Source organism: Photinus pyralis, unplaced genomic scaffold (assembly GCF_008802855.1).
Source record: "Photinus pyralis isolate 1611_PpyrPB1 unplaced genomic scaffold, Ppyr1.3 Ppyr1.4_LG2, whole genome shotgun sequence".
Classification (NCBI taxonomy): domain Eukaryota; kingdom Metazoa; phylum Arthropoda; class Insecta; order Coleoptera; family Lampyridae; genus Photinus; species Photinus pyralis.
The window spans coordinates 27,195,418-27,220,499 of NW_022170403.1; the positions used below are offsets into that span (position 1 = coordinate 27,195,418).

The window sequence follows — 25,082 nt, forward strand, 5'->3', positions numbered from 1 at the left end:
ACAGAGACGGTCTGACCTTGCCCGTGATTACGATCAAGCTGGAGGTAAGGACTGGCTACCTGACATCTACTTCCTTTGCTGGTTGTAGTGGTTACTCCGCTACACTAAACGGACAGGTGCAGGATAGCACGTTGAATCGGAAGGTAACCGGTGATCCAGGTATCGTTGGTTTGCGGCAAGATATCAGTCGTAGAGAGAGAGAGAAAACGGAAGAGGGTACATTCACGACTAACGTGACGTAAATAAACCTAACTTTTAGGTACGGGATGTCGTTATTGGACGTACCATCAATCCAACACAAAAAGCTGTAAGGAACGTATATAAGAGAAGGTAAAGAGCAATAGAACATACCTCTTAAGGTGGTAATCGAGCTAAAAGTAGACGCCAACCCCCATGTGGTTACAGAACCGCAAAGCGAAAATCCAAAAATACTACCACAGAGCTACTACGATGTTTCCAATGGATAGTATACTTGAAATATCTCACCAATAAACTTGGAGATCCTTATATAATTAAGGGATGCAAATTTTCAAGCGTATTGATAAAACCCATGCAGGATAGACGATTGTTAAATCAAAAGTGACCGGAAAAGAAGATAAAAGGTAAAGGAATGTTATCACAAGGACAAGGACAATACTGGTTTTGAAAATTTAAATACTGAATCTGTATTCTAACAGGCAACCAACCATACATACGGAAGAAACATAGAGAACGAAACAAACTGTTATACATTTTCCATGCATTCATCAGTACTTCCCAAAAGGCCATAGCTATGTCTATGTGCGCTATATTTTTCTTTACTATAGACGCATTTCATTTCAAAGAAATATCTCCATCAATAAGAAAGTTGGTATTGCGCAGCTTGCGCATGCGCATTTTAATCGTCAAGATTTTTTTGCGCCCACTTAATAATTATGTTTAAGTTTTCTGAAGTGGTAATTGTTTTCAGGGCTTCTTCTTGGGCTCTGCATAATCTTGCTACAGTATGATTTATTAAAGATTGTAATTTAACTTCGGCATATGTTTCAGTAACATCAATATCATTGGGGTAGCATAACTGTTTTGCCGCTTTAACTTTATTATAAGATGGATACATTTTACTGTTTATAACGTTAGATTGATGGCGAATGAAATTATATTGATGTGTTATTAGATTTGCATCGACCATCAATGCGAGAGCTTCATCTTCCGACATCGCTACCTTTTTTGGACCTTCAACATGTTTACGTGCTTTTTTTATGGACGTACCTCTTGTCGGTGAACTGAGACATAACTCTTTAACAATAGCTGCCGAATCTCTTTTACCCTCCCTTCGAAGCTGTATCTACCCAGCCAGCACACTACGTCTTTATGACGTTTAATTGTGGTCATCCTTTTTGTCCTATTCACGTGATATTTGAAGTCAGTCATAATGACTTCCTAATGTCACAGCCCCATGACGTCACATATTAAGTGGTAATGACGTACAGAAATGACGTCATATATGACGATACTAATCACCTTAAAATGACCTTAACACATCAAAATAGACCTAAAAATAAGGCCAAAAAGACGATTTATCAACGACATTACTCTGCCCTGCTAAGCACAGAGGGGGTATCTACAACAGAGGTAAACTTGAGAAATGGAGGTCTAAAGTTGTATGTTATCCATTTTTGCTTTTGTATAGGCTTAATATATCAAATCATAGTTATTCAATTAAAAATTGTTTCGCCTATTTGAAACCAACGTTTTGTAACTATAAACCTTCATTTATAATTATAACTGCATTTACAACTGACCAAAAAATTAAACCAATGTTGGAATACTAAGATCATTTAGCGTAAGTACAAAAAACTAGAATTGCTAAGTAGTATCTGCGTACTTACGGTTGAATTGGTTTAGTAAATACACATGTAACCAAGTTTCCTGAGTATTTTATTGTCCGAAATAGAGGGAATAGTCTATAATAGACAAAGTAGGGAGCTATTTTTAAGGGAGGTCAAAATTGACTCATATATAACGATTTGTAAATGTATAAAAATAATACAAATAATTAGGAAATGAAGCAAAATGATTAAGATCGTACATCACTAAAATAAAATGAAATACCATGGTAGTACTAAAAAAAACTAATTTATTAAAACATACGAAACACACCCAAATACTAAGCTAGAGATAAGGTTACAGCATGATAGCCTAATTAAACGTGCGAGTAGAATAACAAAACTTCCCATCTGTAATCGATAGTCCTACTTAGTGCACTAACTAGTTGTCACCTGGCCTCTCTGGTAGATTTTCCCAAAACGGAAACCGGTTTTCTGGTATAATAGCTTTTTTCCCATGAACTAGTTCTTTCAAAATGGAGGTTTTTCTTTTATGTGAAATTCCTATCGGCATTTCGTGTGCTGGTGGGACCTTCAAACCTTTTTTTAAAGTTGTAGCATTAAGAAAATGAAGTTCTTTCCAATCGTCATTCTCATTAAAAGAACTTTTATAATACAGATTCATTTTACCCCTGATCGCCTTTATTTGATTCATTTCCTTTAAATAAGGCAAAGGTTCCTTTGCATCAGAACATTCAACAGATGAGTGTTTTTTCTTTGTATTAGGTGTCGTATTATTTTTCTTTTTGGTAGTTCTTTTAATGCTGCAGTCTACCCATTGAAAAAAGTCGCTTGGTTTCATCTCAGCTACTGCAACTTTTGAAGAGGCACTTTGAACACATTTTTTAAAATCCTCGAAGTCATACACTTTCTTGAATTGTTGTAATGATTTTTCTACCCTATGGTGAAACGAATCCGCCGACATAAAACTGTGTCCTGTTTCAAAGTATTTTATGTGGATTGTATCAGCAGATATTTCAGTTGAGTTGACACAAAAAACAAGATGTGTAAGAAATGCCCAGTTTTTGTTCTGCGAGGAACAATTGTCCATCCACAGAATTATGGTTTTAACATCACGTCCTTCAGTTAAAAAAAATTTGTATGCAGTGCTAATTAGCTCTTCTTTATTCCTTCCCCGAATTGCATCGTGCCATACACATGCCACCGTTGGACGTTTCGATTTGGTCCCAACAGGAACAAAACATTCATTATATACAGTTAGCCTTGTGGTAAAAATGACATTTTTGAACATGTCACATCTTGGTAGCATTATGACTTTTTGCATATCGACAGAGTAAATAATTTCATCTTCATTTGATACCTTAGCGGAGTCATTCTTGTAGTCTTGTCTTGCAGCACCAGCATTCTTAATGTGAGAATCGTAGATTTTGCAAGTTTCACAGTTCTCAATTTGTACGTTTTCTTTGTTGTGCTCATGTAGGTTAAAATGTTCACATCGTTCGCATTGTTCATGACCAAGTTTCACAAACGAGATGTTTAACTTTGATACCTCACTTCTATACAGATCATAAGAACATTTAAAATTTTGATGCTTTTTTACAAAATCTTCGTGCATTTTTGTAATGGTTAAGTCGCTTGGTAAATACCTACGGTTAGGCGCATGCTCACGCCTGTAGTGAGAAATTGAGGGTTCAAAAGATTCGATGTGTTTTACAATAACCTCATGATCAACTTTGTTTGCTGGAATGCGCCCTTTCCTTTTATCATGACTGGATGAAATGTTGGTCGTTTGCTTAGAAAGGCTCTGCAAGATTTTGTCATTATTTTTTTCATAGCCTAATGTAGCTAAGAAAAACGTCTTGCACACGCGTAGTGAGGTACCATCCGCATTTTTTAGAAAATACTCATTGGTAAAAGAACGCCTTGAGTTTGGACTGCATGTTGTTCGTCTGGTTACCGGCTTTTTGCTTACGGAACTCAGAACAAATGTTTTCTTTTCCTGTGTTGTAGGAAGACACCAATACTGTTTATTAATCTCTTTTCGTCGTTCAGGAGTTATAATTGAAGAGCATTTGACTTTGCAGGTAACTGGACATGATTGTTTTACATTGTGCCCCTCCATTGCTTTTCTTTTCTTAATTGTATTCCTTTCGGTTCGCGACAACAAATATTTCTTTCTCTTTCTTGGGTTTCCAGTCTTGGTAAGTCCACAATCAATTTCTAATTGAGCTTCCGGTATTGGATCACTAGGGGTTTCAGGAACAACCTTATTTACAGTAGGATTATCTGATGTAACTTCAGTTTCTGCTCCTAATTCAATTGGATTAACACTCGGACTAACATTAATACTGATACATACCATTGTTGAAATTTTGGTTATCCTCAGCTGAAGAAATGCAAGGTTGATTAATTGTACGTATTTCATCGAAAGGTAACTGAAGACCATCTATCTGAATACCATCAACATCTATTTCAGTCTCAATATAGTCAATAACTGGATCCAAATATCCGTTATCGTTAATTATATATATGCCATCAGGTATAACTGCTGCTGCACTGGTGGTAGGCGCAGAAACACACAAATCACTATCGCCTAATAAATGATCAGTTTCCGTATCTTTAGCTTCAGATAGATTAAAATCATTACGAGGATCGTTGGAGTTGCCTTGATGAAGGTTTGCGTTGTTGGAGGCGGTATTAGCTTTTGAAGTACTTGTCACCGTAGCCGTTTTCAACTTTTCTCGTTGATCAATACACAAACTCACTAAATGTTTACCTCGTGAAGCCATCAGTTAAACCAACAATGTAAATGTAACGAAGTGAATTTATTATTAATTATAATAATAATACTCAGAAACACAGTCACTGACGCTGCCTGATATGCACTTATTAATTTACTGCAGCTGTTTATTAAGGTTAAAAATGACGTCCACTTACTAGAGTATAATGGGGGCAAGTGATACTTTACTAAAGCAAAAAATGTAGTATGTGACGTTTGCTAAGGCAAAACGCCTTATCTGCAGTAGTTACGGCTGCAGTTGTCTAGTAATCTGTACTTACTCCCAAAGCCTTTAGTAATTCAAGCAAAAAAGGTAGTTACGGCTAACGAAATACGCATGTTTGTTAATATTCAGGCGAAGATACAACTATAATACCTTAGTATTAGGCACATTAAACCGCAAGGAGTCACTTGGCATCGATTTCTCAATTTCCCCAAAAATTGCAGTTACCCCCTTTGTGCTTAGTAGGGCAGTACTGCTTATACTTCGCGTCAAGGCAACGGTTTCAGCTCATTAAAAACTATGGTCACAAGTCACGTTATTTATTTAAAAAAATACAAAATGATTGATTCAATACAGTAATAATAAGATATATACATACATATATGTATACAAAAAAATAGAGTTTCACACAATGAATGAATAATTGGAAAAGATACAGTACTGTTTTTTGACGGAACAGGATATACTATGCATTTCCCTATTAATGTTGTAGCAGACCAAACTTCATATTTATTGGACAAATTATTAATAACGTATATATTTAATTTTTTCGACTCAAATGGATATTTATACAATGAAGTTTTAGATTTAAATTGTTTCCCAACCACAAATATTTCATTTTTTACATTAACTAGAATGTTATGAATTTGCACAACGGCATTGTTACCAATGATGCAGTAAGAATCAGCATTTGAATATGAATGAACAGAGAGAGTAAATGTTTTTAGAAAAAGTCGTTTAAACTGCTTAAAATCATTGATGGATTTATCACTTGGTAATGGACCATTGCAATGATCATGTTGTACTAACAAGGAATGTAATGGATTACTTTCTTGCACAGTAAAACTAAATTCAAGCACCAAAAGTCTACGACATAGGTGTTGTAATGGTTTGCGAGGAGATTTTATCAAAGATTTTAACCTCCCTAAGCAATTCTCAAAGGGAAAGGCTGAAAAGTTATCCAGTGCTCCAAATAAATCCACGTCATCACTGATATGACAAAGCATATGGACATTATATATTAAAAATTCTTCTCCGTACACACTTTCACAATGTTGTATAAACAAAATTAATAGTTCCTTTGCTAATGCACTTCCAAGATTTGAAATATGTTTGGAAGAGATCAAAATTGTAATTGAACTGTGCAACAGCAGAAACTGTTCATAAAGCGAAGGATCAATTAAGTTATTTAGTACAACAGGCCCTAAATAAAGTAAAAAGTATCGAAACTCTGTGGCCTTCCATCGCTGTAATTCTGACAATGAGCGCGGATTTCTATTAAATTCCACAGGAATGTAGTTTCGTAATGATTCAAGACGAGCTGACATTGCATTTATTGTTTTTGAACCTAATCTTGTTGGTAAGGGGCCACTCATCCAAAAATTTAATAATTTGCGCATTATCCCTAGACAGATATTGTGCATGTAATCTATAGGAAACTGGCTTACTAACCCAATAGGTAGTTTAGTTAATGGAGACACACCAGTGTGATGTTCCGAGTCCAGGTGTAACTTAAATGAATCATCAGTGCGCTTTGGGGAACATGTAGATTTTAAAATAACTCTGCCATTAACATATTCACCAACCTCATTGCACTTTTCACACGATGCATATCCTGTATGATTTTTTATGCATTTTAAAAATGCCTTTGCAGGTGCGTCACATACAGAACTGTGAATTTTTATGGTGTAATGCAGATTTAAATACCAGATATACATCAAGAGGTTTTGGTTTTGAAGTTCCACAAAATACGGCTACCACAAAGGGATCACTTTTAATATTGGATATTACACGTCCTAAAATAGGCCATATTTGAAGAGGTGAACTATTAAATAATGGAAGACCATCTATATTAAAACTTATTCTTATTTCATTTAAATTGAAATCTTTATTTTTTATAAGGAAGTTATTCAAATGTTTCTTTAAACCAAGGTAACACAATTCACCATTTCCAATTTGTTTTACATTTAATTTTCTACTAGTTTTAAGAAGGGTGCGACTATCCAACGGTAAATGTGGATGATATTTAGAAAGGACATGCAAAAGGTTATTGACTGCTGAATGATGAACTTTAGAATGAATTGCCCATTTTCTGAGATCGTTGATAAGTGTCATAGAATCATTTGGAGCAGTACATTGCTCATCAGTACAATTTTGGTTTGAAATATAAGTTGATTGAGTTTCCTGTACATTTTCAGCCTCAGAAAAACTACATTCCTCATTTTCTGAATCAACATTATCATTTTCAAAATCTACTTGAGAAAAGTTATCCTCAGATAAATTAGAACTTTCACTTCCGTGATTGTGACTTTTGGTTTCATATGATGCTGCTTCAACATGACTAAGACTAACTGAAGTTTCCTGTTCAGTAAAAGACGTTGATTCTTTTCCAATGCTAAGCATATCATGATTTACTCTTCTATAAATTTGTCGATGTGAAATAAATTGTTTTTTCTTACGTTGGCTCATTATCATGAACTGTGCATTTACAATAACTATTTAACTATATCTTACTTAGTACCAAAAATAATGTAACAAAAAGGCAATTCATATAAAATTCATAAAAATCAAATCTCTACCTATGCACCATCCCGACGTCACTGGAGTTCCTATTTCGATTCTAGTTTAACACGTTGTGGAGCATGTTTCAGCCAAGCTTTTAAAATGTTTTCAACATCTTGCTCTGTTGCAGTAAGTTGTGATTTTTTAACTGCACCTAATTATCATTAAATCGTTTAACAGCTACTAATTATACAAAATTTAACTTACGAATAACTAGATCCTTAAAGAGAGTGTCGTTTATTGCTCGTTTATTTTGCCTTTTCCCAAAAAAACTAAATTTAGTGGCCAAGCTATTGCTGATGCAGCGTTTTAATATTCGGTTTGTGGTTGTAGTGGCATCTTTACCACCCACTGTAGACAAATAGTCACACTAAAACAAAAGAAAACAGTGAAGAGTTAATTTTATGTTTGTAATTTAATGTAATCCTAAGTACTCGTACTTATTTCATCTAACAAATTGTGTTACTTACAACAGCTTCTAAATTAGTAGTTTCTCGTAAATACTCCTCAAAGATGTTAAAATCATTAAATGTGCTTATCGGGAAGTTTATAGGTACATTTGCTGGTAGGGAGCAAGGAACTGCAGATGGTGCTGATGGCGATTGTTGGCACTGTATCCACGACAAAATTTGTTGGTTCTGGTGCTTCATATGCAAAACTAATCTTAGTAACTTATCCTCAAAATCATTCCTAGTAGCGCTAGAAGTAGGCGTATTGCGATGTGTATCGCAACGAGTAGTTCCCGCAGATGAAGGAGATGTATTCCGTTGTTGTTCTTCGCCTGGTAACAATAATTTTTTTCAGTATGCATAGTACCTAGTGTATGTGGATAACAACACAAAAATATAGGTACATACGTATAAAACTGGACTGAGATTCAAGATTTGACGATTTCGGACGAGGGAACCTCCTGGGCAATTTGTCCTCTTCTGATCCCGACTCTGAAGAGTGCTCGGAAGACGTCAATAACCGTCTTGGAGCTTTCCTTTTCCTTTTCGATGTTTCATTGGCCCGTATGAATAAAAGTAAGCAAATGCTTATACTTGCAAAATTCAAAGTAAATACTCGTAACTGCCCCTTCATACTGGTCTGTTTAGCATGGTTTAGCAGCGCTGCACTGCGTCCTGTCCTTCTGCTTAGAATCGCTGCTAAGTCGCCCAGTGTGAAGGAGTACTTACGAGTATTTACTTTGAATTTTGAAAGTATACGCATTTGCTTACTTTCTGGATTCTGGATTCTGGATTACGATAGGAGGGTGAACAGTGTCCACGCGTACTTAGGCCTCAAATTCGGGCCCTTTGTACTACCTCCCTGACTAGGGTCGCCCGACCCCTCAGCATCACTCAAGCCATCCCACACGTGAGATGAACCTTAGGACGCTGGAAGGGGAGGCGGCTCTAATCGTAGCCATGTCCGGCCAGGATTCCCCCAACATGGATCTCTCTGGTCTCAGTTGGACTAGAGCGGGACATTCACAGAGTATGTGGTATGCCGTCTCGTCGTCTGTGTAACATCCTCTACAAGATGGTGATTCCACCAAACCCATGCAGTGCATGTGCTTGTTTAGTTTACAGTGCCCAGAAAGTATGCCCACGAGTAACCTCAGGTTCTTCCTTGATAGCCCTGTACAAAAACGCGCCAAGCTACAAGATGGTCCTCTGAAGGCTTCTCTCGCATGGCGACAATCTAACATCAAGTTCCACCTAGCCCTGTGCTGGGTTTGGGTGTCTTGAGTTATTAGGTTGTTTACAGTTTTAACTGTAAGTGGAAGAGCCGGCTCTGGACCATAAAACGCCTGTTTTGAGGCCAGTCGGGCTAATTTATCGGCTTTCTCATTACCTTCCGTTCCAGCATGCCCTTTGACCCATACGAGCTCAGGGTGTTGCTGCTTGCTACTTGCTCTAGTACGTGGTGACATTCGGAAACCATCCTAGAGGTAATTTTACAGTGACCAAGTGACTGCAAGGCAGCCCTGCTGTCCCTTGAGATTCTGATAGTTTTGTTCTTTATGTTATGCATAAGAACTGTTCTTGCACTAAGCGTTAATCCTACCAACTCTGACTGGAATACAGTAGGGAGTTTACCTAGTGGTTGGGTGATATGGAAGTTCAGTTCTTTGGAGTAAATACCAGTGCCTGTTCCTTCCATTGTCTTAGATCCATCCGTGAAGATGAATATATCTGGTTGGGATGCCATATTCTCATCAAAGAAGATGTGATAGTTTTTCCCTAATATGAATTGAGGAGTGAGTGAGTCCGATCTCCCCTCTAGGATAGGCAGACGTTTGATCGCCTCGCCCAGAATTCGGGAGTGGCCCCCCTCAATGCCTCTGCTATTCAACAACCCCTTATTTTTCAGACGCAGGAATGCCAGAATGGCCTGCTCTCTCACGTGGAGATCTAGTGGAGGCAGATCCAAGAGGGCCTCCATGACGGCTGTGGGGGTCGTTCGCATCGCGCCTGTGCAGGCAAGGCACGCTAGTCTTTGCACATGATTAAGGAGTGCTGCAGTTGTGGAGAGTCTGGTTCTAGGCCACCAGACAATTGCTCCATAACAGAACATAGGTCTAATCACGGCAGTGTACAGCCACAGGACAGCCTTCGGGGATGTGCTTACTTGCTTACTTTTATTCATACGGGCCATTATCTGTTTGTACATCAGACGTCACTTCTGTTAATTTAATTTTTTGTAAAGCTTTCTCATAATCATCTACAATTAAAATCGACATTGCTATTACCTACTATTGAACCATCACATGCAGCTACACTTACCCTCTTAAAAAAAATACGTGAAACTTTATATAATTTCCAAGTGATTTCGGATGGCGCTTCGTGGTTTTTTAAAGAACGATAGTATTGTTCTTGTGTTTTGTAAGGTGGCCAAAACACCTCCTGCTTTCTTGGCGTCAATCAACTTTTATTCACAATTGCGATAGTTTCTCCCTCTTCAAATTGCACACCTATGAATGACATTCTAAAAGTTAAGCAAATTATGTTGATACCTATTCTGAATACATACTTACATAATGTAGCTGCTTAACACTTAAAACAGTTTTTCACTATTAACCTCAAATTTGAAGCATTTGAAGTTTTTATTTTTATCGTGGAAAAAGAATAAAACACGTTGAGCACGTGCATTAATTGAAATGGGAAATGGCAGTCACCACAGACCATGCAGTCGCCGCCCGGGAGGTTACCATGCGATGCGACGCACAATGATGTGCGCAACGTAAATGCGCGGGAAGCTTAAGTAACAGTGCCGGCATTTTAGACTTTTGACCTTTGGTAGTTAGTAATTACCAACTATTTACCAATTATTTAATTTAATTATAATTTGGTAGTCCATTCGAAATAATCCTTTAATTAACTCACGAATATGGAACCAAAATAAGACGTCATCACACTGACGTCATTTTGACGTTTTCTAAATGACTTCAACAAGACATACCCATTAGGGAAAGTGACGTCATTGACCAAAAGTTACCAATATCTAACGTCTACATGACGTGACGTGAGTGTGCTACCTGGGTAAGTTGCCATCGAGATCTCTGCATTCGTCTTCTTTTTGTTTTGGTGCTGGACTCCGAAAAATCTTTTTACGGTCTTCGGGTTGATTTACTAGGTCCCGGTAGTGAAATACCTTTGATAGCATTAGTAAAAATAGTAGGGAGTACTACGCTTTCTTCAGGATCGTTCGATGCTTAATCTGTTCCCTCGTAATCAAATAACGCCCGTTTGCGTCTAGTTCTTTTAGATGGCATTTTATGCATCTCAACGGGAAGATCTAATTCTTCAGCAATATCCGATAGGTACGGAAATAAATAAAACAGATCGAAATTTAGAAACGCATGGTAACCTTTCCTTTATTGCATGTTCTCTTGATTCTGTTGAACGGAACGGTATATCATACGGCGACCTATATGCAAATCCATAGATGTTGAAATATAAAGTAAATAGAACTATTTAAACGCACCGTGCGTAGAAAGTCGAATGAATCCCAACTACGATAGGGGGTGGCAAAGAGAAATGTATAAAAATAAAATCTAAATAAAAAGTAAGCAGAAAGAAATAAATTTCATTTAGGTTTTTCGTATGTTAATTAAAGTGGCGGATACTTCTAACTTTTAACTACTCGTGACTTGTTCGCATCACATTTTTGTACAAAGTTTCGCTTGTAATACAACGGGGATATTTTAAAGCTACTTCGTAAAGAACTTTTTCGAATTAATTAAATTACGTTGCAGTGCCGTTTGAACTGATTTTATTGTTTTATTTTAGTGTCCGAGCTAATTATGCGGAGGGCGCTACGGGATTATATGAAAATATTTATTTTCAAATACGGTTTTAACGCCGATTCGCGTAAATATTTTAGTAACATTATTTACGACCGAATTATATCCTCTCATATAGCAGCGCAAGTGCAAGGGGAAGCAGAAATTTTATTTGCCATTATATAGCGGGGTTCTTTTATTTTGTTTTCTTACTATATCAAATATTCGCATCGGTTTACGACCGTCAACAGTACAAAATATCGAAGTACTTTGATGTGCCTACTTACGACAGTCTATAAAATCTAATCTGCGCGCTTTGATGTGAAACGTTTCGAACTTTCTTTAACTGTGTGAAATAAAATATGATCAAAATTTAAGTACCCTGTACACGAAGCACTTAAATCACAAAGTCGCTAAAGTGGAACACTGTAGTTTACAGCTTACACACTTCAGGTGAAAGGTTTAAGAGACACATATCCAATTTGGCAAGTAAACACAAGAATCCTTCTTCCGAATTTTACTCCCAACAGTGTGAGCGATGGCATAAAAATAACTGCATCCCCGTAACCACAAGGGGTAGAATGATAAAAATAATGAATCACTATACACAACACAAATATCAGCTCCTTTCTGCTATCCCGTTTACGCAGGCCATTTATATTCGAAAAATTGCTGTATTCTGCTGTTAAATCACAATGCGGATACATCTGTAAATTTAAAGTGTTATCATGTCCAAATATGTCAGCAGCTGAATTCTTTTGCAAATATTTTCCAGGGAATGTGCATTAAAAATGATACTGATTATTTTCACTTCGTTCACCTTTTAAAGCAGCTGTAGATTACTAAAATATTGAATATGCAAAATTTGTCTCGGTCAAAGCATTTCAACGAAACTGCCGTTTTAGGCAAGAATTTACTGTTAGTAATAATTAATAGCCTAAATGGCGCGTGTTGACGACGCGTCGGTCCTGCGAAAGGCCCTTTGTTTTATAATTCATAACAATGGTTATTTATACAAAACATGCTTGTAAGAAGGATGTGTTGTTTTAGTCAATTTTGATTAGAAATGAGCGGATCCTGCATTAGTGTGTAGCTGGAAAGATGCATATTTATAAAGCATGATTCAGGTAGTATGCTATTGATGTAATAGTCCGAGAGCTAGCAAACATTATAGCACCTGACATTATTCCAAAGGTTCACTATTTTTATTTAAAAGTACATGCACAGTTAAATCGGCTGTCTACCGGGTTAGATTGGCAGCGTAGGAGTAGGGTGCGTGCTCAAATTTGGACAACATATCGAGAAATCACATAATTTCTTCCAGGATGGGACATGTTCCATTCGATGCACAATGTTGAGTTATATCTTTATCGAATATGGCAGACGATCCAAGTGGCGGCGATTGTCCAGCAGACGCCGTTAAAGATTGTCATTCCATTTTAGTTTAGCACATAAAGAGTAACTCGATAGAGCGAGACGTCTACAGTGTTTAGGCTCACCTACGTTCTGGTCGCCGTAATTATAATTAAAGAAAGTGAAGTATTTCATCAATATTTAATATTTTTTAACGAAAACAAGTACCTATTAATAATAATAATAATAATAATAATAATGGTTTTTATTGGTTAAATAATGGTTCCTACACCATAACCAATGGGCACAAGGGCAGGTAAACCCGTTGATATGGTCACCTGTTCCAAATTCATTATACAACAATACTGGGGTGTATTATACAAAAAAAACACCTAATCTTCTTCATCACTGGTTTCGTGATATTGTGGATCTTGATCTTCATCACGTTCATCCAAAGTACATTAATATATTTAGTAAGTATAGCTTCCAATTTTTCTGGAAATTTGGGCCCTGCGTACCATCGTAGTGTATACAAATAAATTATTTTCTATAATCCAACCCTGGTTTTCAGGCTGGTAAAATTTAGGAGATCTTTGTGTGGCATGTCTCCAAATAGCACAAACCTGGTTTACTCTTTTAATTTTCATTAAAACTATATCCGAGCATGGTGGAAGTGAGCTACCATCGAATTGCCGTATTCGGTTAAATATTTCTTTGTCATTTTGTTTGAGTTAAAAAAAAAATTTCGTACCTGCAATATAATCTTTTAATAAACACTCGAAGTTGCCCCATCCCACCTACTTACCTCGCTTTTTTTATTTCAGTTTTTTGTCTTTTTCCGTATTATTAGGCAAATAAATAAAATCCGTCTATTACCTAAAGATCTTGAGCATGACTGGACCTGACTCGATCCGACTTACAGATTTAATGAAGGCACTCAGAACAGATAAATTCAAATCCTCGTTGGTAGAATTTCTAGTGCAAGAATGGTGCCAAGATCATTATGCCACTATTTAGGAGGACAATAGTTATTTGTTTCATTAGTACAAAAAATGTCAGTTTTCGGGACGAGGAAGATAGTTGCTGGACGACGCGTTAGCAGAGTCCAGCAACCTTCCGAGTCCCGAAAGCGCATTTTTTGTACGAATAAAACATAAAATTTTTTCTCCAGCCCCCTTTACTTCAAATTATATTGGAATTTAGATTCAGTCACAGTTTCACTACTAGTATAAGAACTTTTGCTTTCTTGTCCTCACGTGTCATGCCACTCTAGTTTTTAGGTTAACTTATAACCTATTCGTTCTTACTTCTTACTTCTCACCTCTCGCGACTTTGTAGGGAGCAAATCTTGAGGTAGCATGTTCTGCCGTTTCTAAAATCTCTGGCGGAGTGCAATCGATGTCCCTATCAGTTTCAGTCATTTCTATTGTATAGACAATTAATATTGTTATATTTTGTATTGAAATAAAAAACTTACCATACAGTTTTTTAATTAAAATTAATTGCAATTAACTTTTTCAAATTTTGAATTCAAAATGACGGATAATAGTGCAATGGGTCTGAAGTAGATGGCGTTACGCGCGACGGCGGGTTGTATACGTATTAAAATTACGTTCACCGAATATGTAAATTACGTTACACATGGTTTAAATAAAAATAGCAAGCGTAAATCATTTTCAATACAGAGAATTCCAAAAATTGCAAGTAAGGTTTTGTAAACGGATCACGTAGCTTAATTAAAATATTTTCTGCAACTAGCATGCGATCATTTGCAACAGCGTCAATAAAAAATAAAGTTAAAGCCTCATACTGTTCTAAAAGTCTAGTGACAGCCGCTTCCAACGAGAGCCACCTAGTCTGTGCCGGATGTAACATTTTGTGCACTTTTAAATTGGCAAATTTTTGGAAGTCTTTTAAATGTTCGACTCTTTTAGGGCTATTAGCAAAATAATTATAAATTTCTCGAACTAAATCTTCCATACCTCTTGGCAAACATTGACAAGCATTTGAGGCACATAGATGAAAACTATGGCAAATGCATTTCATAACAAAGATGTGTGGGATATCTAGTTTGATACGACTTATTACAGAATTATGTTTTCCTACCATCACACTTGCTCCATCTGAAGCAAATCCTACCAAATTTTGTTTATATGGAATATTTTTATTTTTAAAAAACCTCGTAACTTCCATATAAAGGCTTTCTGCTTTGGCATCTTTGATGGGAATTAAGGCAAGAAATTGATCGTGAATCCTAGAACAAAAGTATGGAGATAAATATTTAGCAATGTTAATGATGATTTTTAACTAACTTTTTGTTAAAGCCGTACCTCACAACAAGACATAAATGCTTTGTGCAAGTACGGTCCGTTGATTCGTCGATAACTAAAGAAAATTTGACCGATTTTAATATCTCACATATTTCCTCCTCATTTTTCTTTCCCAGAACATTTTTAACAAGGCTTGAACATTTAGTGCGGCTGCACTGAATTTTTTTCGCTATATCGGAGTCTGGGCAAAGTTTTGGCAGAAGTGCTGGAAGATGTTCCATTAAGTTGTATGGTAAGTTATGCTCCGAAATAAATGCAGCAAGGTGCGCGTCAGCATTTTTTAATGCTGTTTTTTGACTTGTCCAGTTTTTTATCAGAGTCATATCTGTTATACTAGGCTGGGCTTTTGTAGATTTGCTTAATTTAATATGTGAATCGCGGTCTTGATGTCTAACTAGTGCTAGCCGGCCAGTTGCTGTTACAGATATTTGTTTATTACAAACTCGACAAAAAGCGTGATGTACAGTCTCTTGTAAAAGTAATGTCCCTCGGATACCTACCACTGTAGCATAGGCAACCAACATCCCAGCCGCCTAGTCCAAGTTGGATTTGCGGGTGTGCGAGGTAGGTATCTAATGCGGTTCATTTTCAGGAGATATTCCCATTTAGCCAAACTAAATACTAGTTAGTAGAATAAAAGTGAATGCCATCGATTTATTTTTGGTGCAGTAAACATTTTTACATTTCTTACAATTGGTTTGGTGCGTTTTAAATTTGCAAATAGTTTAGCTAGAGACTATTAAGACAAAATAATGGCCTTTCACTTTTTAATTTTTTGAGTAGGTTTTCTTCTAACGAAATAAAGGTGATATTCTTGTCCTTTAATGACATTGAAATTCCAGTGTTATTAATAATTACTTGCGAGTAGGTCTCCTCATGGAATGCGATTAATTGCCCTACAAGTGCACTGTGCAACAATACCTTTCTTTTGTAACTAGCATCAGAAATTAAATGATATGCATTTGTGATACTTGGTCGCGGTTGATTTAATATCGAATTTAGTTTAGGAGAGCTTTTACGTTGCATATTTTTGAGTAGGTAGGCATATTATAAGGATACTTAGTCCAGGTTATAGGTATAATATTTTTTGACAAAAAAATTAGTTACCAGTTAAACCGGCTTTTTCATGCAGGTGAAATGATTAGAAATTAGGGAAAAATAATTAAAACAGCTGAATTTTTCCGCGGGTGCCATCCCGGGGTTTGAAAGGAGTGGGAGGTGGTCGTTACAAAAGGAACGGCATTGTTGCGCTTCCAGTGCAGATAATCGCATTCCATTAGGAGGCCCGAGTAATTAATAATGAGACTTCAATTTCAATGTCAGTAGTCAGTATAAAACGACAAAATCATCACATTTATTTTGTTAGAAGAAAATCTACTCGAAAAAATTAAAAGTAAAAGGTCATTATTTTAGCTAAACTATTTCCAAATTTAAAACGCACCAAACCAATTGAAAGAAATGTAAAAATTTCTATTGTATTAAACCAAGGATAGATTAAAGCAGCGCGGATCTTTTGAGCTAATAAATCGATGCCATTCATTTTCATTCTACTAACTTATTTTTAGTTTGGCAAAGTGGGAATACCTGCTGAAAACGAACCGCATTAGATACCTAAGTACCTACCTCCCACACCCGCAAATCCAACTTGGACTAGTCGGCTGGGATGTTGGTTGCCTATGCTACAGTGGTAGGTATCCGAGGGACATTACTTTTACAAGAGACTGTACATCCTTCCCGGGCTTCATCCATTTCTTAAATTGATCGTCTTCCTGCCAATTTGATTTAAATTTCTGTGCGTATTTTACCTTTTTTGGTCTTGAAGAACCCTCATCGCCTGAATTACTATCATTTGATGAACTAAAATAAATTTGTATTGCCTTTAACTTATTTAAATTATAATTTTACAATATACGTACCTCATAACTAAATAAGCTTAATAACATGAAATAGTCTATTGAAAACTGTAAACACAGGCTGCGTCGCTGCAATGCGATAATTGCACGTACAACGCTCACTAACCACTATTTAATATTAATCCCGTTATTTTTTATTTATAAAAGTGCACTGCAAGCATGACGCAACTCGCAAGTCGCAACAGAAGCAGAAGTAAGGCAAGTGTATTATCTTAAGTGTAACATGAGCCGCGTTTGCGTTAAATTACTGGCCTACGCATTGTAGCATTTGTAGCAAGTCACATTCACATACACGAAAAAATCACTGATAAAGTTGTAAGACTGATGTATTGCCTAGTTGGAGAATTTATGCATGTCAACTTGCAAATTTGAAAAAAAATCAGTAGAATTTATTTTGATATCAGTATATCAGTAGGCCTGTGGCTAAATCAGTAGAACTACTGATAAATCAGTAGACCTGGCAACACTGCCCGGAAAACCGGATACTGCTTTAAAGGCTGCTGCACTGGTGATCATTCCCTCATTTGTTGGCCATGTAATAAATTGATTGGATAATTGATTTAAAATGGCGACTACATTTCTTACACAATATATTGCAGAGGCTTTACCAACATTAAAGCAATCACTTACTGACCTGTAATTGAAGTTCTTTTACAATAGACTAAAATTTATTACAGAAACTTAACCTGTAAGAATCAGGCGTTCCTAAGATCCATAATGTTATAAGCAATTGTTTTTCTGCTGGTATAGCAGGTCGCCCTGGTCTCGCCCTTTTTACGATAATTTTGGGAGCTATCAATTTTAAAACCACTTCAAAAGTTACCCTTTGCATTCTAGAAAATATAGCATACAATTACAACTGGTATATTTATCCCTATAAATAGGTACCTAAAATGAGATTGAAATTGAGCATCTCCATACAAACGAACAACGTTTTCAACATAATTTTGTATTCTAGACAAAGGTTCCTTTTTCTTTTCAGAATACGTTGCTGTTAATAAAAACACTTCTTCATCGGAACTACTAGATTCATCAAAAATTATTTCCAATAACTGCTGAGCCAACATGATTTTTAAAGCGTTCAAAATTTTAAAGTTAATTATTTAAAACTTAAAATAAAAATTAATTTACTATTTTGAGGTTATATGACAATGATGTTCAATGCAAGCCCCAGAGTGGTCCTAAAATAAAAGTGCAAAAATTGCAACCCGAGTAGATGTAATAAAAAACCGGTTTACTTGGATTGCTTTACTTAAATTGCTACACTTTTTTGTAGTAAATTCTCGACCGCACCCTTATTAGACGTTGGTTCTGTGCAAGTGTTTAACATGCCTGAAAAAAAACGTTCTGCTAGAACTTCTATCCAACAATACAACATATATATACAATTTTTAGAAGGCCATGATGTTTTTCGAGCAGCTAAAATTACTGCAGAGAATTCTTCCCAGTTTGAGGACTGGTGGAAGGAATTGTGTTTAATGTTGAATAGCTGTGGTGATGGTTGCATTAAAGAAGTGAATGAGTGGAAAAAGGTTTGCTTTCTGCACTTAATTTTATCATACTTATAACCCTAAATTATATTTTTTGCACGATCGGTTATAGTCGGCTACTTACTAATTCATTTTCAAGGCGGTAAGGTGCACTTACCAACCTAGGGCGGTAAGTGTATCATAGCAACGTGCTTAGCAACCAAGTGACAGTGACAGTAACATGCGACAAGTAGGATATGTGTCAAAAATCAAATTATTGTTTATTAATGTGGAAGTTAAATGTACAATTTGCAAGTTACAAAAATTAGTTCGGGAATTAGACAGGCAATTGGAAAACACTGTGTTTACAGATTCTTCACACTCAGCAGTCGATAGAGGATTTGAATTAGTACGGTATGAAATAGCAGGTTCTGTTGATGGCAACGAAGATGATGAAGGGTTCCCTGGAGTTCCACATAAAATCTTCTGAGCGGTTTCAATCTTGTTAGTTAATGACTCACCAAGTACGTGTCATCGGGTGCTTCCGTAAGAAATGTATGGAAATCTGCTTTAGAAAAAACGCTAGATTTTTTTGGCTGATACCCAACGTTCTTTCTTTTTAAAAATGCTATCAGCGTACTGTATTTAGAAATATCAACACACCTTCTTAGAAAATAGTTATTTACGTTATAAGTCCGGTAGGTTACTTGTAACAGTACGAGTTAGACATTATGGACGAGGCGACGTCAGGAGCCGAGTCAAGAATGTCTTAAACGAGTACTGTTACAAGTACTACCGGACGTATATCGTAACGTATTTTATTTCATACTGTAAGTCTGTTTTGTATCATTATTTCATTTCAAAGATTACAAAATTTCATCATATTGTAAAAATCGCATTACCTTTTTTTCTGTGGCAATGGCCGTTGCTATAGTTTGTAGTTTGTTGACAATTGAATTTTTTCCACTGAAAAATTGACGTTATAAACGTTGTGGGATATGTTCCACTGTTCCCGATACAATCCTGTCGAAATCTCATGAAGCAACCGAAAAGTTGGTTCCTAAGAAGTCGGCCGCAAGGTATGAAAAAGAGTACTAAGTGTTTTGCCAATTGAGGAACGAACATGGGGCGAAACAAGTAGAGGAAAAAGTCATGTTGGCATACTTTTTGGACGCAGTAAGTTTTTGAATTGAGATTTTTTTGCTTGGGTTTCGGTGTTAAAGCGTCATGGAGCATGGAAAAGCTCATCGACGGCAGAAAAATACATCGAAGGCTCGGTAGAAGGAAAAGTTAAGATTGCCCGTATGATACAACTGATACAAGGCGGCGAAAATTTCATTGAAGTTCTACAGCAGAAGGAATCAAACATTACTAACTCGACATACAGTAATAACCCAGGCGTAGTGTTAAGGGCAATACAAATTGTTTCATTACAATCAATGTTAATGTTTGAAATAAAGAATTACAGCCAAATTTATGTTGGGGTTTTTAATTAATTGTGTGAAGATGTCAAATTTGATGTAAACAAATAACAGTCCGGTAAGTGTTGCTTAGCGACACTTACCGGCTCTGATGCTGTAATAACTCACCTACCGGACTCAAAATGATAGTGTAATCGAACATCTACCGGACAGTATGAAATAAATCATATTTTCAACATGGAATAATCACACCATAAGCCATTTCAATCCTTCACTACGTTGAACAAAATATGCTAACACAATTTTTTCACTTATGTCAGTTTGACATTTACTTTCACACCATTTAAGGAAAGAATCATATGCGGCTTCATATCTACTTTTTAATTTTTCGGGAATGATCGATGCGCAGCCAATACTCCATGCATCTTCTATTTCGAAATCTTCTGAATCATTTAGGTATGTTCACTTAGTCTCAACCAAACCACGTTTCGCGCACGTGTTGTTTTGTTTTCAAAAACAGAAACGTAACTCTAGCAACCCACAAAAAATTACTGAACCCATTGTGATGCTACCACATTGATACATTCGAATTTAGTTTATATCAATTATAAATTGATCGTGCAAAAAATAGCGTAAGCACCACGGTCAGTAGGTGCTTAACCGATTTCGGATAATATTGCAAACCTCGAGCTGCGCTCTCGGTTTGCAATTATTATCCTCAACCAGTAAAGTACACCTACTGACCTTAATACTTAATATACTAATAGGCCTTAACGGAGTGGAGATGTAATGTACGAAACAGGGCTAGGAAAGGAGTGGAATTGAAATCGTATGAAAGAAAAATGCTGGAATTAATGGCAAAAGTGACAATCACTGGAATAACTGATGTAGTAGAATTAGGAATATCTCAAGACATCCAACAGACGGTCTCACATTCAATGGAAATTGTAAATACAAATGAACTCCCCAAATTATCTGGCAAGTAACATTTTAATGAAAAATAATATGATCTTAGTAAAATGTTTATAGATTCATTACTTAATGATTCCAATATTGAAATATTGGAAGAATTTGAACCGCTAATGCAATCTTCCCCAACTGACGATGGTGATCCTGGTTTAGGAGACCAACCGGAACACACAGTTGCTGAACCACCTCCGTCTATTCAACCAAGAGTTCGTGCAGTAAAGAAAGGTATCTACTAACATGTTACAAAACGTAATTGTACATTTTTTGGCCTCTTCACCAATCCGTAGTCACTATAGGAATATATTTGTAACTGTGTAGATATTTGTCATTTCTCTTTTTATTGTAAATATTGGATATACGTTTAATTTAGTATTATCTTATATCAACAATGAATTACTGCTATATAAATTATCAACATAACTTATATTTCCAGGTATTCGTAAAGACTTAAAAAACTTATCAATGGTTGAAGCCTACAAAGAGGGCAACGATCATCAGGGTCAAGCATACAGTGACCCGGTGACCCAGTTAGTTTACTGACCCGGTGACCCAGTTGACCCAGTGATCCAGCTTGACCCGGTGACCCAGCTTGACCCGGTGACCCAGCTTGACCCGGTGACCCAGTTTGACCCGGTGACCCAGCTTGACCCGGTGACCCAGCTTTACTCAGTGACCCGTCTTGACCCGGTGGCCCAGTAATTAAATTATTGTTAGGTATCATCCAAAACAATTTCAAGTAACTTTTAATTTAAAAAAAAACTTCCTCAATAATATTCGGCAACAAGCACGTAGCCCAATTTCATTCAAGAGAACTAATACCTAAAAAATCAAATGCATTTGTTTATAGTTTGTAGTCAAGTAGTCAATGAAAGTATTTAGAGAAAAGATTTATTTGGATTAAGCTAACTAGTAGAAAAAAATTAAATGTGAATGAACACCTGTAAGCAAACTGGTAAGCCCTGAAGCAAAGAAATAACATTATTCTAATACAATTCGGGACATGGAAAGTTTTTTACGGCAGTATTAAAGCAAACATCACAGAAATGGCAGTTGTCAAGCAATCGAGTATTATTTTCAACAAACCAGCATTTCATTTATTTCATAATCTGTACACTTGAACCGAGGGCACTGACTTAACTGCGTTATTCGATCAAACTAGGTGACTGGGTCGAATTGGGTCCCCGGGTGAAATTGGGTCGCTGGGTCAAGTTGGGTCAAACTGGGTCACTGGGTCAAACTGGGTCTAACTGAAAAGAGTATGACGTGACCCAGTTTAATTTAGTGACCCAGTTGACCCAGTCCAACTCTGACGATCATACAAAACAAGGTATGGATGCAATCACCAAGAGCATACAAAATGTAGCAAATGCTATTAATTCGTTTACTGAAATGCATGAATTAGTTCATACCAAAAAATAATATTTTTTAAATTGGATTTGTTACAATAATAATTATTATACTAGTTTTGTTCTTTTTCGTATAATATTTGTTCTCTTTCTACTTATTTACTCAAATTAAATCGTTTTATTGAAACCTAGATTAGGTACCTAATTTAATTCATTTTGTACAGTTAGGTAAAAAAAAAACTAGTCTTCAACAGTACGAAACCTTCTTACATTTTTTTGAACACGAAGAAAATAAACCGGCCTTATTCTCTCCATTTGAAGACCATTTTGACGTCTGGCACAACGTATCTGAACTATTAAACAAAGATGGACCACCCAGAACACCATCACAGTGGAGAAAAGTATGTTCAACTACAAAGTTTTATTTGTGTCAAAGAATTTGTTTTCCTAATGTTGATACCAATCAAGAATCTATATTGTAAACGATAATTTGGTTTTTAGACGTTTATGGATTGGCAAAATAAAACTAAAAGGAAAGCCAGAGAGGATTTCATTCAAAGAAATTTGACAGGTGGAGGGATACCAGCTCCTATTATACTGACGGATTTACAACTGAAATTGCTGCAAATTTTACATAAAATAGTTATAGAAGGAATCAATGGTGTAATTGAATTGGGATTTCCATTCCCAAAGTGTAAGAAGCAAAATAAGAAAAATGTCAATCTAAATTTTGCAAAAAAAAAAACGTATAGGTACGATCAAACCAACAATAATGCAGAAAAAGTTAAAACCAATGTTTTTTTATCAATGTTCAAGTGAGTTTGAAAATATTGGTTGTGCAATAGCACAGTTAGAAATGTCGTTGGTCACTTTATATCAAACAATTTTGGAATATTAAAGACTTATTTTATTGATCAATAACATACATTTGTATGCTAACTTCTTCAAATGCCTATAAACATTTACAATAAAGTAGATTTATAAAAATGTGCAATTTTACTATCTACTACCTTATAGTTCTCTGCTCACAATATTAAAAATAATTTTCTATAATCCTCCTGCGTAAGTTCCTTGCTTCGTTTAATAAGTTGCCTTCAATTTCCAGATCTCCCAAATCATTCCTAACGTTTTGATTATTTTGCCCATCATTCCCGTCTGGTGCATACTGCATGTTCCCTTTTCTTGACAAACATCTAAATCGTGATTTCAATACTCCATTGGCTCGTTCAATCACATTTCTTGTACTTCTATGGGCAATGTTATATGCCGCTTCTTGTGGATCTAGGTTTCCCTTAATACCGGAGTCATTAACCATGGCTGCAGACGATATCCCGAATCCCCTATCAACCACGAAGATCTGTCGCCATCTTGGTAGTTCTGTTCAAGATTCCACTGTTGACTTTGTCCAAATAGCTGAGTCGTGTACAGAGCCAGAATCGCATATAATTTGGGTATTAATACTATAATATCCTTTTCCATTTCTAAAAACAATTCCAGGTTGGTGATTGTCGAGGAATGCTGGTGCTGTTAGAGCTATATGTGTGCAATCTATTGCACCTATGATGTCAGGAAATCCACCAGCATTAAGGAAATCTCTCTTTACTAAATTTTTTTCTTGCTGTGTTGACGGAAATTTGACATAATTGTTTAAATTGTTAACAATGGCTATACTCATTTCTTCAACGCATATACTTACAGATGACTGGCTCATGCACGTTAAAACGTTATCACCCACACTTTTTTGGTAATCTCCTTGGGCAAAAAAACTCACTGCGGCAAGCATTTTTTGAATATGAGGAATGGCAATTTGTGGTCTTTCAATTACTTTTAAAAATGGCAACAATTCTGTAAACAGATCATGGGCTGTTTGTCTAGAAAGACGATATATTCCTTTAAAATGACGTTCTGTTGTTTCGAAAGGATTTGAAGCATCTCTTAACATGCGTCTTTGTAAGCGAAATTCTGCCCTACAAGTATAAATTGTAATACCTATATTTATAATGAATGGCCATAATAGGTTAATTACCTTTCCTCTTCATCAATTGCTACTTCAACTAGTAGTACAATGTTTGGATCCATTTATGTTTTGAATTATTATGTGTATTATAAACAAGTCTTAACTATACTTATCAATGTTGTTGGATCTAACGTGAGCTTATTTCAAGGCGTTCCCTATCAATGGCAGTTAACAAGATATTGATAAAATAATCAGTATTGACAACTACCTGAATCACACAAGTTGCCTACATTGAGATTTTGAACAATTATTGATTAGTTGTCAATATTGTTGAGTGAACAAGCATCACCTGAATAAGGGTGTATGTGGTGACCAATGCTCATGACGAAAGTGGGTGGATAGAAAATTAACCCGCGGTACAACACAGCAAAGTTATATAGGTCTTGATTCGGTGTAGGAATATGAAGAAACATTGAGTCTAAACGGATTCTGAATTTTCTGTTTAAATATTGTTCTGCTGGTGTCTTTCCATTTAGTAACGGTGTCGCTCGATATCGGAATAATATTTTCATAATTTTTGTTTCCAATGGGATCCTTTCCGTTGACATTGATTTTAATTTGTTTTTGAGAGTTTGTACATTTCTCTCGGCCAGTCCGTTCGTAG

The 25,082-nt window shown here is 36.1% G+C and overlaps 2 protein-coding genes across 2 annotated transcripts; both read right to left on the bottom strand.

Moving 5' to 3' along the window:
- Positions 1-91: 91 nt before the first annotated feature.
- On the bottom strand, positions 92-5,046 carry LOC116163910. The gene is made up of 4 exons (XM_031478041.1): positions 4,186-5,046; positions 3,187-4,136; positions 352-371; positions 92-305 (listed from the first exon to the last, which is right to left on the bottom strand). Exons 1-4 carry the CDS (start codon positions 4,613-4,615, stop codon positions 92-94), a joined length of 1,614 nt encoding a protein of 537 aa, XP_031333901.1. The 5' UTR covers positions 4,616-5,046.
- Positions 5,047-6,883: 1,837 nt separating this feature from the next.
- On the bottom strand, positions 6,884-8,324 carry LOC116165143. The gene is made up of 4 exons (XM_031479452.1): positions 8,248-8,324; positions 7,861-8,171; positions 7,598-7,760; positions 6,884-7,544 (listed from the first exon to the last, which is right to left on the bottom strand). Exons 2-4 carry the CDS (start codon positions 8,038-8,040, stop codon positions 7,438-7,440), a joined length of 450 nt encoding a protein of 149 aa, XP_031335312.1. The 5' UTR covers positions 8,041-8,171; positions 8,248-8,324; the 3' UTR covers positions 6,884-7,437.
- Between the last annotated feature and the right edge of the window lie 16,758 nt (positions 8,325-25,082).